This window comes from Aptenodytes forsteri, unplaced genomic scaffold, assembly GCF_000699145.1.
Source record: "Aptenodytes forsteri isolate BGI_AS27 unplaced genomic scaffold, ASM69914v1 Scaffold8, whole genome shotgun sequence".
Lineage (NCBI taxonomy): Eukaryota > Metazoa > Chordata > Aves > Sphenisciformes > Spheniscidae > Aptenodytes > Aptenodytes forsteri.
The window spans coordinates 187,619-203,435 of record NW_008796218.1 but is presented as its reverse complement, the minus strand read 5'-3'; the positions used below and the strand labels follow the sequence as shown (position 1 = coordinate 203,435).

Sequence of the window (15,817 nt, the reverse complement as noted above, 5' to 3'; positions counted from 1 at the left end):
AAAAAAAAAAAAAAAAGAAAAAAAAAGAAAAAACCCACACCACCAGAGGGCTGCTGCCTGCAGGAAAATTAAAATGCTGCATTTTAACACCACAGTATAATTCTACCAGCTCCATGGGAGCATAAATGAAAGTGACCAACTTATAAATCTTTTATAAGTAGAACACACAGCATCATACAAACATAGTTTTACTCAGTGACATTTTGTTTGAGAGATCAGGGACAAATGTCCCTAAGGAAAGAAGCAACAAAAGTCAGCATAGCCACAGATTAGCAAAATGGGAACATCAAAGTGATTTTTCTATTTTATTAGATAGTTAAAACAACTTTAGTTTTAAATTGCAGCCACAGAGATTTCAGCATTTATGTATCAATATTACAATAATCAAAAGAAGCAGCTATGGAAGACAAGTACAGCATGAAAAGGCTGTATGGTCCAGTCTATCCTCAGGAGATTAAAATCCACAGAGGTGTATTAAATAAAATGAAGTTAGCAAAAATGAACACTAGCAAAAACAAACAAACAAACAAACAAACAAACTCACCAGGCGTAAACAGTAGGGTTATCCCAGGCTTCTCCATGCTGCTTTTTATTTCTGAAAAAGTTATCAATACTAGCTGGCTAATCCTGTCAGTCCCAAAAGGGAAGTCAAGCATTATCTTAGTTTTACAGCAGGGCATCATGAAAAGAAAAAAAAAAAAATATATAAATTAACTTGCCAAAGGCTCTTCCCCAAGTCAATGACTGAGCCTGTTAGGGCCAGTGAAGACTACATAGTTATTGTTTCTGAATCATCTGCCTTATAACTGCACAATGACATGAACAGAGCCTGTTTTGTACACGTCTCTACTAGTCTTCCCCAAGAAATGACCCAGCTAGGACGCTGTAACATTTTGGAGACCATAACAGTACAAATAGGGACCCAATCCTTTGAGAAGTTGAGTACCTTTAATCCAACAGGCCTTGACAGTACAGAATAATCTTTCACACCAGAATTAGAACTCTACAGGATCAAGCACAAGGTTGGTATTTTGCATACACAAAAAAAACCAACCCTGAAGTAAAGTCATACATACATAAAGTGTACGGTGCATTATGTATATAAACGCTCAGCTTATCCACATCTGACATACCACATTGATTTGTAGCTGATGCAGGGTTTATCAAGACAGCAAAACAAAGGCACAACTGGTACAAGTAAATAATCAGGTAAAGATGGGGAATACTGAACTTCTACACAGGGTAAGGTTCTTAGGTGCTCTGGTACACTTCTCCAACCCTCACGCAGCCTGCACTGCCTTATTTTCACTTCTGCTTGTGCCAGGAGATAGTGTTACCCACCAGTGCTAGAGTTCCACTTCTGATTGCAAGGTAGACATATCCTTTGATCAAGATCCTTTGCCTTGCCATGTTTTCAATTTCCACCATTTCAATGAGGAGAAAAAGGCCTACGAAACACGGGTTTCTCCCCTCTGGTGGACTCTTCAGAAATTTGCAGTAGAGAAGTAGACGCTTGAACAGTAAATATGATGTGAAGTTTGCTATTCTAATCAATATTTTTATGAATTCTTGAGAAGCAGTCCACAGACCACCTGGTTCCACAGAGCCACAGGTGCCAAAACACTGAGAATAAATAAGCATTGGTGGCGCTGAAGAGGCTCTCGGCTGTAACTCATCTGATCCAATGGTGATAAGAGTAATGGTGCTGACAGCATTACAACACAGATCCAGAAACCATGCCTATTTTTGGAGCATTTCCTCTGAGCAGGAAGAACCACCTGGTAACAAGATGGCAACTATCCCAATGATGTTAGTAGTCTGGCTGTTGCTTTCCCTAGCAAAGATGCAGTAATTATAAAGGTAAGGACATTTTCTACATCCTGAAGCTTAATGCAAACTGGTTGGGTGATTTCAGCATATGTATGTGTGGAATACTAGAGAAGAATTACTGCTAGAAGTATTAAAACATTTGCTTGCCTTAATTTGTCTGTTAGCTAAGCAGACAGACTTCTGCTTTAAGGATGAAAAATAGTAATTTGTAAAATGCTGGGCCTGTATTTTCAGTTTGAATTGAATTCACTTACAGTATCATTCCACTTTGTGCTCTAATTTGCTTGCATATTCACCGCAGAGGAGACGTATTCCTAGGCTGGTCTTAACTAGAACACTGCCAGAGGTCTGCCTCTGCTGCCGTCAGCGAGAAGCTTGCTCATGGGTCAAACTCCCTCTCAGATAAACTTGAGCAAGGCCTTGAAGTCACTGGGACTGCACAGATGTGACTGAGTGGGGAATTTGACTAAGTGATGTCTTCAGCGCAATCAGGAAACAACCACAAGCAAAAGAGATGTGATTTCACAAATATGAGCAATGAAATAAACCACAGACCCAGAAGAAAAGCAGCACAGGACAAAACCCAGAAACACTAGGACAGATCTTTCTTTGTTGTCGATGATTACTGATTTTAATCAAGCTTTACTGATTTATAGGAGTGGGAAGTTTGGAAAAAAGTGTAGATTTAACTAGTTTCAAAAGCTAATGAAAAACTGTTTAAGGCTGGTGCTCGCAAAGTATAAGGAATCTTAAAAGCTGTGCCACTCATAGCCACGTCTTTTCAACAAAACAAATGCCCATGTTTAATAGGGCTATGGTGCTTCTGTCATTGCCAAGTTTTAATATAATACTTGGCTTTGTCTTTGGTGACGATTTTTGTACAGACAGGCATTGCAAACACACAAACAGCTCTCAGTGTTCCTCTCAGCTTTCTGCAGAAAAGGACTTCAAATACTGCCACTGTACCAAAATGGATACATGGAGGAAATACAGAGAGGGCTCCTTCTTCCCACACTCCCCAATGACTGGACTCAGCTTGCAACCAGAAAGGACCAAGTTCTAGCCTCCATCCTCCTCGCTTTGCACTGCTACAGCAGCAGAAAGTAGCACTTTTCAAGTATCAAGCACCACTTTTTCCTCCTAACTTTAGTGTAAGAGTCTTAAACAAGACGAGGGCAGTATCTGAAGAGTAGCTGTATTCCAGCAATCCCAATCTGCCATAGCAGCATCTCATGGCCTTCAAAACCAAATGCAGATTAGAGAAGCTGTGCTGTTTAGGACAGCTTTGCTTTAGCCTGATTTCTTAAGCAGACAAAATATAAATGTTCAGGCTGTCTGTCTATAATTCCCCCATAACATCAGAATAGATTAGCAAATTTCAACCAAGTTTGAAAGAGCAAGGGAAGTCTCCAGGATTCTACAAATTACATGGAAAGTGCTGAATGGGGAAAAAAAAAAGAGATTCAAACTATTGCTCCCCACAATGGAAAGAGTAATTGTGATTTAATCCTTAATGTATTCCAAGAGAAAGAAAAAAGACAGGCAGCACATATGGCTCCAAATGAGCCACAAACACTGTCTTCACCTAGCCCAAGACACAAGAGACATAGAGAGAGAACAGGAGGAGGAAGGGAATATAGGGTACAAAACTGGAGGAAACAGAGTTCCTTAGTTTCACAGTTCACTGAACAAGTTATGGTTTAGTTGCACAGGATAACACAGAAAAGCAGAAGAGTTAAGGTTGGAAGTGATCTCTGGAGATCATCTAGTCCAACACCCTTGGTCAAAGCAGAGTCAACTAGAGCAGGCTGCTCAAGGCTGTGTCTGGTCTGTTTTTGAATATGTGCAAGGATGGAGACTTCCCAACATCTCTAGGCAACCTGTGCCAGGTTCAACCCACCCTCACAGTGGAGAAGCTTCTTCCTATATTTAAATGCAGCTTCCTACACACACACACAAAGGCCCAACTAAGATTAGTGCCTTAGCATGAAAGCGATTATATGCAGATAATGTAACACAAATTATCTTTCCTCTCAGTTCACAGCCTAGGCAAGATACATGAAATGTGGAAGACAAAACATACGTAAGAGAAAATAATTCTCCAAGGACACACAGTGCATCAGTGTTAATTTCGCAAGACAATGCATCTGTCAAGAAGTGGGAAAAAAACCCTAGAAGTACCTTATTTTTCAGTCTACCATGACCATACAGTTAAAAAAAACCCCTCTAACAATAACATATGTTTATTTAGAGATAGACTATTTTCTTGCTTAGAGTATTTCTACCAGCTCTTCTAGCAGTAACCATCAATCTATTTAAATAGGGCTGAAATGATTAAGGGGCTCAGTCTTGGAACTGTAACATCCCCAAAAGTTTTCTGAGAATACGCTCCTAAAGTCTTCATTAATTTGCTGTAGGAGATTGCAGCTGTAGAAAGAACCAAATACCTGTCTAGCATCCTCTAGATTAAGATGCCAATCCTTGAACCAGTTTCCAGTTTGAAGAGGCAAGGTAACTTTGAAGTTAAAAAAACAAACAAAACAAAACAAAACACCCAAAAAAACACCAAACCAAAAAACAGATGACCAGAACTTCAAAAGGAAAACCGCAGGTCATCTCAACATGACAGCCAAAGCTACCCACCATTTGCAACCTGAAAAGAAGATGAGAGCTTTGAAATAGAATACTGGGAGAGATTAAGAGATTCCAGTAAGGTAGAAATCTAAGAGTCAAATCCATTCCTTAATCTTAGGGACAGGTCACAGTTATTAAAAGGAATTCACACAGTCACTGAATAAAACTTACCCAGGGCGAATGGCTGGCATGATGACTAACACAACCCTCAGCTGGCAAACAGTCAGCAGAAGACATGAGAAATTTTTAAACATCCCACACAGTGCATTTCATACCACAAGGATTTGGAATGTGAAGTCTTCTTTTCGTACTTAAACTTGTGTTTTAATTCAAATGCAATAAAATGGTAGTCTTAGCAAAGTCTTGTGCTAGCTTAGCTCAAACTTTATCAGAGCAGGACATTGTTTTTTTTAAAAGTAAGACTAAAAAAAAAAAAAAAAAGGAAATCATACATCACCAGCTCATGTTTAGCTGCAAATGTTATTGCTGGTCCCTCTTCCTCATAAATTTTATTACCATAGGGCGGATGAGCCAACATCATAAACCTGGGCTACTGTGTACTTCATCCTGGACCAAAGCAACAAAACAATCACTTTTCCAAGAAGAGCATCTGTGTAGAAATCTAGTGTCTACGTTGCTAGCCACACATGAAATAATTAAGAAAAAGAGTGAAAGAAGATAAAGAGCCAAGCAATTCCATCAACTTTCCCTGCTGGTCAGTAAGAAGACCTGGTACATTCTCATCTGCAGCTGAAGGACTGCTGTTCAACCTTTGGCAGACTGAAACTTACAGTTCTAAGAGTAGGCTTTAGACAGACAGAAGAAAATGAACACATTTTTAGTCCAGACCAATTTGCTTCTCCCAGAAACCAGCTCCTCCATTATTTTTGTTCCAGTCAATAGTGCCTTTAATAGCTAAATGACAAGGGCAGTCAGCTTATGGCACGTAAGACCGAACACACAGAGGAATGACACTGCAAAAGCAGAGCTTATTAATACGTACGTAATGTAGACATTATTAAAAAAATATACGTTACCACACTTATTTTTTTTCTCCCACATTAAGCGTATACTGCAAAAGATAGCAAATCAAAATTGCAAGAGCCTCAGGATATAAAGAGTATGTTGTTTTGTAAGTAGAAGCCAGCAGCCAGAAGAGCACTTACTAAATGGATGCCTGAAAACAGTTTTCTTTTTTTTTTTTTTATTTTTTCAAGTTAAGCACTTCACTGGAAATATTATCATGCCTATAATTCCCACGTAGTGTTGGAACACTAAAACAAAAAAGAAAAAAAGATAGCACTTGCACACCCTAAGCTACTTGATGCTGGTTTCTCTCCTCAATTCCCCCCTGCACCCTGCATCAACCCATTTACTGTCAGTTGATGTTGCAAATCTTGGTGCAAAGCTCTTACCAGCAATAATCTCCTTTTGTCAGTAAATGGCAAGTTATCTACTTTTTTCCAAACTCCTTAATTATCAAATCACTGATTATCAATGGGTGGATGATAGATAAGAAACTGAAGAGCAGCCTGTTGTCAGTGGTAAGCTACACAAGGAATGGTCCCTTCCAGTCTAACCTCACCCCTTCCAGAACCCCAAATTAAAAACGTTTATTTGAACAAGAAACCAAAAAAATATTTCTCTTCCTCTTAAGTATGCAATAATCTCTATGCAAAGAAGCCAGATTAGGAACAGCGAAAGTCTAAAAGGCAGAAACTGCCTGGCACAGCCATGGGGTGCAAAACAGTAAGCTCAGCCATTAGAACTTTATGAGTAATTTAGGGCAGCTTTAGGTCTACTTTAATTTACATTGGTTGACAATGATCTCTGTGACTTTCAGGAAATAATAACATTTTCTCAAAATAAAACTGAGAGCTGACAAGTCAAGATAAGTATTCTATTCGACCCACTCCAGCACTGAGTAACTATCCATCAGCTACCTGCACCAGCCTGAAGGTTACTCGCACTATTATGAAGGCAACAGTACCATTTGCAAGAGAATGTACCTGGATTTGTTTAAATACAAACACTATCATTTACCTTCTTTATCCATACTGCTCTTTATCCTCAGTCTCACAACACACTTCAATTTATTCTCCTTTAAAAACTGTATCCCAAGGTCATTGCAAAAGAAACAGTATATTCCTGTTTATACAGTCCACAGGACAATGGTGATCTCATAGGCATCTCTGCCACAAATGACACATTCAAGAAAAAAAATGCTTAGAGCTACATCAATAGTGAGTAATACACTTTTATGAAAGGAGCCGATACCGTTTCCTCTGTTCCACCTAAATTCCATTTAAAACCAATTTTCAAAAGCTATGAAGCAATGAAAAAAATCTTCTGGGTGGATTTTTTTTGTATGGTTTTTACCAGAATTTTATCAGTAATGTTTCTAGTCTGTAAACAGAATTAAAGGAATTAACTAAAATGTTATATCCCTATTAAAAATTAAATCTAGAATAAGTCAAATGGAACTGGACGAACACTATTAATATGTCCTAAAACTAGGCATTTGAAATTAGGTAAGTTTGATTTGGTCACATTTGTGTGCCTTTTAAAAAAACCCTTCTGGAAAACTTCACATCTTCCAGGCAAGGGTGCTCATGGGAATCATGTCCAAACTGTCCAGGAAAACTAAATTTTCAGTTTGCCCTTGCAAACATTTATGTTGGAAGTGCTCGCACAACTATCCAAGTAGAATGTAATACTTGTATGCAACACATCCAACAGACTACATTCAAGAGTACAATTCAAATCTTTGAATATTGATTAAGTGCAACCAATCCATAAGCGAGGTAAAGACAGTTGGGGAAAGGAGATAAAAATAGTTGTTTGCCAGAAAATCTGAAACAAATAAGGACTTAAAGGAAATCACTCTGCACTTACAGACACTGCAGATGAAGACAGTTCAAGTTCATTAAGAACACTATTTACAACAAATTATTCATGTTACTCTACAGATCAGTATGGATGTTTTGTAGAAAAACAGTACTGTTTATGTATGAACTGAAAATGGAACAATCTCCTCATTTTCCATAAGCAAAACGAACAGCATCATTGATTAGGATTGCTAAACATCTTGGGTTTGTTTAAAACAAAACCAGAAAATTTCTTTGGGATATTTCTTAATAGAACAATCCACGACAAACAAAAAAATTCCACCCTTACCTAATTATCACAGGCTTGATAATCTTCCTACTGAAGTCAGCTCAACTTAAAACACTGACTGACTTCACAAGGGCAATTTAAAGTATCTCTGCAGTTGAAGAGGAGCACTCCTTGAGCATTCATTTACATCTCTGCCTTTACTCTACCTTCACCGAAATCTATATCCAGGCTTCCACCTCTTCTTATTTTGGCTATTCTCCTATGTGCATAACACATTCCTCATGCAATGTCTCTCACTTCACAGGGCATTACTTCCAAATATCTCATTTCCTTTCAAATTTCTTCTGAAAGCTGGAATTCTTTCATCACCTACATTTGTTCTATATTACCTACCTACTAATTTTGAGGTGGATATCAACATTTATTATCACCATTGCAATTACTGTTTAACTCTCTAAAGTACACAATATACAATAGACTTCCCAAAATATAATGTATGGAGTAAATTTATGGTATACTGAAAAATATTGCAATGTTGGAGAATCCAAGACATACACTGGCTGCTACACTGCAATTTACAAAAGGAAGTGTAAGAACCCACTTAAAATGCTACATTTGGTCTCCTCATGGAGTCACAGGTTTTCTAGAATCAGAAACAGTTCCTCTCAAGAGGTAAATTCTATTGAGAAGCTTTTTTAAGTTCTCCAACCTCTCTCATCATTCTAATGCAGTCCTTCCCACTGTAGTAGCACAAAATGACATTAGAGCAGTGACAAAAAGTAGAAAAGTGCTTGAGCAGTGCAAGAACTCTATTTATGAAATCACTGCTTCCGTAGTCCCTGCTGATGTCTGAAACATAGGTATAGTCATATAGTCCTACTCATTTGACAGTATCTGAATTTTAACAACTCTTGGGTGAGAAAGCTTACTGTGCTTTACAAAGAAAAACAATCATTCAGAGCCTGCTCCTGTTTCAACAAGTTCATAATAATTTTGCTACTGATATTGGGTAAAAGACTAATGTCATGCCTCTACAAGGTTTGCAGAAGGATGGAGGCTAAAAATCACTTTCACTGTAGTTAGGAAACAGGAATTTGCTTTAAAAAAAAAAGTGAAAGTCATAAAAGGGATATCTGAACTTCGCAGTTCAGACACGGGGCATGGTAATACTAGTTCACTTCAGTCAGTAACGCAGGCAAACAGTACTTTAGAACAATCAGATCAAAGGGACATAAAGTTAAGAAAGACCAAATCTCTCAAAACTCATAACCATTACTTGAAAATCCATTACGTCTAAGTCACTATGACATAACCTTTCTTGGCAAAATTTCATTCTTAAGGCCTCTACTGCCCACAGTATTGCTTGCAATATTTTATTTCTATGATTACTAATTAACCGCTTAAGTCTTCACAGACTACCATGACAAAAGATGTGGATTCACTGTTTTGAAAGAAACTTTTTTGAGGAAAGTAAGATAGATAGATAGATAGATAGATACATAGATATAGGAAAACATTAATAGAATACATACTGGTTTGTTGTTTGTTTGTTTAAAAAGGCCATGGGAGGAACTACAATGATTTACACCTCTGTAACAATACATTCATCTAGACAGCTAAACAGAATAAAGCTGTACTCTGTAGATTCTCTCTACATCCAACACACTGGGTCAGAAAAAAAAAATAATTATAGCCATATGAATGAAAAGGATATACTTTGTTTAGCCTACTTACCTAAGGAAACCAGGCTTCTGAGATCACATTTTCTACCGAATACTCCTCGAATAGATCTGAAGCTTCCAATTTCAACCAAATTTGACAGAGACAAATAAAAAAATTAACAAATTTCAGTTTCTGCCAGTGTCACGGAAACAGGTGGTTAAGGCCGTAAAGAAACATCCTGTTTAAGCTCTCACTGAATAAAGGGCTATTAAATTCACTAAGATCCAAATTTAATGATTTCTGTTCTTACATAGCCCAATAGCATACTGCTGAACACCTCACTGATGGCTCATATAAAATTAACATGTTATACACCAAAATAACTGTAAGTTGTATGGTATACAATGCAGAAAAGAGACCCCCTACACTTTTTGCGAAGGTAAAAGTGCCATGAGTGATTCTTTATATTGAATGTCTGCAGAACCGAGCTTAAAACAGAAAGGAACAAGACAAAATGGATCAGCAACATTAAATTTTTCATCAAGTTTCTCTCAAAGTGAATAGGGTAACTCCCACTTAGCACCGATGTCTTACTGCTTGTAGACAAAGCAGCATTTTGGAAATTTCAGCTAGACATTGAATTGGTGCCATAGCAAACAATGATGCTGAAGCCTAAACAGTGACTGTCAAATGAAAACACAAGAAAACCCCCCGAAACGCTGAAGACCTTCACAAGAAATACTTCAGTTCCTCATCTTGGCACTCATTAATAAATACTCACTACAGTCAATCTGAATTATTCTTAAGAGTTTCAAGGGTGAAACAGGGGTTAATAAGGCCAAAAGAAACACATGAACAGAGGCATTTGTGGAATTTAAAAAAAAAAAATAAAGCAAGGAATACACAAGAAACTGATTTCACACAATACTAGTGGCAAATGGAGAAAAGCCTCTGTTTGATCTAAAACTAAAACAGTGCTTCATGATCAGGTATGACTGGGATTTCTCAAGGCACGCTGTTTCCACATGTGTTACTGTAACATGACACACATCCTTTGCTCATTACTTTTAATTACAACAAAAACCTCCTATAATTAACTGTAGAAGAATGTATCAATGAAACTTCAATAAACCAACCTTTCCCCACACACCCGTATATATATAGTAATGATCTTTTACAGTGACAGTTCTGTAAAATAATTCTTTTGAGTATAATTATTAAGATTATGCTGCCTCTTGTATTCTTGCAAAAATCAAATAGATTCCATAAGCTATTCTTCCAGCTGCAGTAAACAAGTGCTCTGAGTTCAACCTATTACAAAAGCAAACTGTCTTACTACAGTACTCAAATTATACTTTAAATTTGTATGCTACATTATTAAAAATAATTTTCCCTCGTTCCTCTATCATTCCCACTACCAGCAAAGAGCTAGGCACAGATATTTTTCAGCATTGCCCCGTGTAGCCCTTTTCTAACTTCTCTGACTAAGAGGCCCTCTAATCCTCTCTTTGTGGCATCAGTCACCCTCAGCAAGCTTGACGCACCAGCACAGAAGGCCGCTCGGGACAAATTTTACATACCCAATTTTGAATTCTAATCAACACTTTCAACAACAGTTGTTATCCACCAGTTTGAACTGAAGGCTTTTCCGTTTCAGTTTTGCCCACCCACAGCCAGATGTCACCAGGTTCCACTAATGCCACAGATACAGCAACTGGACCTCTTTGCAGGGACCAGTAGGCTGCTGTTGGCAAATGCTTTTTTTCAGCTATCGAAGTGGCAATCTGTGAGAATTTCATGGAGAGAAAGCCAGTGAGAGTTCTACTTACCATTAAGTTCTCCCTCCATGGCACCCTTTCTAAGTCTGCCCTGAACTATGAATCCATGCTCCTTCCCAAAACCCCCTTCTTTTGATCTCAGTAAAAGCACGTAAGAGTGATTAATACATTTGTATAGTATTAATGTATCTGGGAGCAAAGCTAGACCTGCGCATCTGAAATAACTCTATAGAGTCAAGAATTTTTTATTCAAAATAAAATTATGGCTATGAAGATCACTGCAAAATGGATAGGACTTTGCAACACAACTTACATTTTCTTTCCATTCATCATTACATTTTGCCAGATTTTATTTCTCACTCTTCCCCATCCCCTTGGGGGGGGAATATTCCAAGCCATTACCTCCTAATCTTCCAAACTTTAAAGTCAAGCTCTAAACGAATGATTACAACCACTATTTTCTTCAGCTGTATGCCACTGCAACCCAAACTCAGTTACACACCAAGACAATATAGTATGGTAAATCAGGCCCTCATACTGCCCTTGTCCCCTCCCTACAATGCTGCAGGTTGCCTGCTTACCCTCCAAAACAAGCAGGATGAGGACCAGCTATGTATCACACACTGTTCATGCCATTCTGCATGCTCCCAAATGTGATTAGCACAGAAAATGCGAGAAGACCAGAAGGCATCTTTCCATATTTAGCCATGTATGTTTAATACCGAGTTAGATTTCACCTCAGCGCATTACTCCATTAATCAAGGGTGGGTATAACAAGGAAGACATCGACTGACATCAGCTACTTTTAAGATTTCTCTTCCTCCTCACCCCACCTCCAGCTTCTATGACACCATGCATTGTGCATTTTATGTGCATTCATGTGTGCAAACAGCAGAGACTTATCTATGAAGATCAGTTATATGGTAAAACTGCAAAAGGAAACTTTCACCCTTGTCCAGCTGGTTGAATAACTGCAGAGGCCAACAGCAGCAATACCTCCTCTTCTTCTCCCTCCACCCCCACATCTCTAATCACTTAGGAGGAAGATAGGAAGATTAGCAGAGAGGAAAAAAATAACCAAAGCTGCAGATAACCCTTTAGGGCCACAACATCAGGCTATGAGACATGGAGCAAAAGGTTAATGCAGCTGTATTTTCAGGAATCTCAGACACAACTGTATTTAAAGGGGAGGGAGGGGTGCTGAGAAGGTGAGAGAGAGAAAAAAGGAAATGGTGATGAAGAAAAAAATAAATTTGCCATCTACAGCTGGCTCTTTGATCACCTGGACTATCCAGGAAAGGATTACCAGCAGAAATAGGGCAGTTTTATTACCAATACACTGCCATTTTTTTGGTAATTATTTTCATTATCATCATCAGAACAAATTTTACCAAGAATACAGCTGCAGAAGTAAGGGCTTTTTGAGCTACGCAAAGAATAAAGGTGGTAGCCAAAACAGTGACAGAGAACTACCTTTAGCAGCTGATACACTGAAGAGATTTGGGAAAAATGAAATATAAATAAAAGTCGCTTTCATTAGAAGACAATGTCATCTTCATCCATATCTCTGAACGGTTGCTATGGGGTTGTGAAGGGTGTTTATAATCAATCATCTCAGAAGAGCACTGCTTCTTACAGAGAAAGATCTGGATTTTGACTGTGTCCCTAAGAAAATTGCGGACTGCAGAGCTGCTGCCACGCAGGGCAGTGAGGAAGCAGGCAGAGCAGAGGCAGCAGCTGGGAATGGAAACGCCTATTAAATCCTTTAGACAACAGATGGGCAAAGCCAGGCTGGGTTATAAAAAAAAAAAAAAAAAAAAAAAACCACACACCACCACCACAATGCATCATGTTTTATTGTCCCACCATAATGAACAACACTTAACACCCACATGCCCAAAGAAGCCCCCCTATGGCTGATCTTCCCCTTTCCCTAAATTATAATCTTGAGTTTCAATCCAATTTTGGGGGGGGGCTCCCAACCCAATGAATTTGCCAGATCCCATTGCTTATTGCACCTGTTACTAAAAAAAAAAATAAATTAAAGCTAATTACATAAGGAAGACACTTGGGCTTCTTTTTAATGGTTTTTCTTCCAATTAATGCTCCCCTGCCCTTGAAGTGAATATGCTATCCAAGCAAGCAATAGTAAGTCCAGATCTTGAACGTATTTAGGGGATCTAATTATGTCATGTAGGGCAGAAGCACCTGCTCTCTGCTAATTCCCTCCACTTGGTTTCCTCTTTTTAATATTTCTTACCATTGTTCCATTCAGGAAAATCTGCTGGGGGCGAGTTTCATAAACAAGCTTTAAGAAAAATAATTAAATAACCTCCCCTCCCCCCCAGTCCCTCCTACAAAAACACAGCATAATCAGAATGAATTCTGCTACCAAGCCTCTGTAAAACCCCCGCCAGCCCATCCATCCATATTTGCTAAATACCCACAGCAGTCAGTGCCACAGACATACTGTACATATTTCCACCCCCCCAACTGCACCTTAAGGACTACACCCTTTTCAATCATGATGTCATGAAATACTGCTGGTGACTCCCCCACTACCACCACCACCACCTCCTCTGTACTACAGGCTGTGAACCTTTCATTTCAATATAATTTGATTAAAAAGAAAATGCTCCTAAGTAGGGCAGTGAAGAAATTGATGTGAAAATTCACCACCAGCAGATCATCTATTTTTTCCTCTGCATGCACTCTGGCTGTCATCAGAACAACACCCATTAGCAGGAGTAATGAACATAAAGCATCCTGGGCTTTTTTTTTTTTTTTTAAAGAAAAAAGGAAGAAAAGAAAGAATTAAAATGAAAACTAAAAATAAAGGCAAAAATCCCCTGTGAATATTATCTCCACTAAAACAGCAAATGGGAAAACCTGGACCCTCAAATATCCCATCCCCAACACCTCACTGGCTGCTACAGCATTAGCAGGAGTAATGAACATAAAGCATCCTGGGCTTTTTTTTTTTTTTTTAAAGAAAAAAGGAAGAAAAGAAAGAATTAAAATGAAAACTAAAAATAAAGGCAAAAATCCCCTGTGAATATTATCTCCACTAAAACAGCAAATGGGAAAACCTGGACCCTCAAATATCCCATCCCCAACACCTCACTGGCTGCTACAGCACCTTCCCCCTAGCGCCAGTGCTGCTGCAAAAGAACCAACCTGTCTGTCCTTTTCCTAGGGTTTTCTCCAAACGATAGGGTCCAACATATTGTGCATGTTGAGCTCCGCTGCCTTCTTTCCCTGTTGATGTCATTTCTACCTGGATCTGTAATTCTGCAATGTGTATGTGCTGATGAGCTGGAATTTCTCTCTCTGCGGTTCTTTAAATTCCCACTTTGCAGCTGTGCAAGCAAAGCACTCTTTCTCTTTGCTTTAGTCCACTTGGTTGCAGATTTTTCTCTTCCTCCTCTTTCTTTCCTCTCTCTCTCACGTGCGTGTTTTCTCGCTGGGTCTGCCTGGGACACTGATGGACGAAGGAGTTATTTTAATGTTCAAAGAAGGGGATCTACGATCCAAGCCCAAGGAGCATGATGCTGGTGAGCCGAACTCCGCACGCCTTGTTCTCTCCAGGAGCTGTTCAAGGGAGAGCCAGAGCTAGAGCAGCGGAAGAGCTGGGGCCCGCAGCTGTGATTGACATTAAAAGGAACCAATCCCTCGTCTCCTACCTCCTTCTCCCCGCCTCCTTCCACTACCTATTCTTTTCCATCAGCAGCAGTTACTGCCTTTGCCTGCTACAGAGCATCATGATCAATGGCGACAGCAAACACCTAAGTTTATCAGTCTATTGATAAGGCACAATTAAATATAGTTTAATGTGTGTATTATTTTAAGACCCAAACATACACTTTTTTTTCCCTTTGAATTTTACTCCACTATGCAGCTGTACTTCCAGAGTATTAAAGAAAGCCTGAGATTGTGGCAGGAAATAGGAAAGGAAAAAAAAAAATCCCTACTTCTGAAAATGAGCTTGAGAAATTAATTGATTCTGTTTGATTCTGGAAGACCTACATCTTCTGTGGGTTTTACCCTTTAAAGAGAGTCTTTAGGGGGGGTGGGGCAAAGAGAAAAAAGAGGAAAAAACCAGGGCCAATCCTGTAACCACTGAACTCAGTGACAGACCTGCTTTTGAGTTTGATGGGAGCAAATACACTTTAGGTTCTTAGATGAACAGATCAAAAATGGCACGGCCACTATCTTAATTAGAAACACAGCAGAAAATCCAGAGATTAGATGGCAATAGGCACTGATTCCCTGATCCACAGGCCCCATACTAGCGGCATAAGAAAACTTCCGCTGTTTTTGTCCAAGTACTTATGCCTGTGTTTAACCTTCAGGGCTTAAGGAGTTGGATGGAATAAAAGATTCTGCAGGTATGCTTCAAGTTAGGCACAAGCCTATGTATTTTCTGGATTCAGGACCATGCAACAGTTTCAGCCAGATTCCAGGACTACCAAGCTGAAACCATTACCACACAAAAGTTTCATTTTTACCTTCTCGTCTTTGCTCCACTCCAGACAGAAAACTGGTCAAGATATTCTTATCGAATTTCAACTGAGACACAACACACCGCAAGGATTCTTCAGCCAGAGGGAAGCCTTGGCAAGCCTGTAAAAGAAAGGGAGAGTAAAGAGAGGGCAAAACTTGAAGAAGCTTTATCATTATCTGTTGCTCATTGAGAGAAAAGACTATTTCAGGTTTGTTTGGTTTTTTTTTAAAAAGAGGGAAATTTACCTTTTTCTAATACCTGTATCTACAGACAGTAGCTGCTGATGCAAATG

The 15,817-nt window shown here is 38.9% G+C and overlaps 1 protein-coding gene across 1 annotated transcript in view; it reads right to left on the bottom strand.

Annotated features, from left to right (window-relative positions):
• The window catches only part of BRSK2 (BR serine/threonine kinase 2), a 331,200-nt gene extending 316,908 nt beyond the window's left edge, over nt 1-14,292 (bottom strand). Inside the window, exon 1 of the mRNA XM_009288666.2 lies at nt 14,199-14,292. Coding sequence (XP_009286941.1) covers nt 14,199-14,292 — 94 coding nt within the window. The remainder of the gene's footprint in view (nt 1-14,198) is intronic.
• Nucleotides 14,293-15,817: the final 1,525 nt, after the last annotated feature.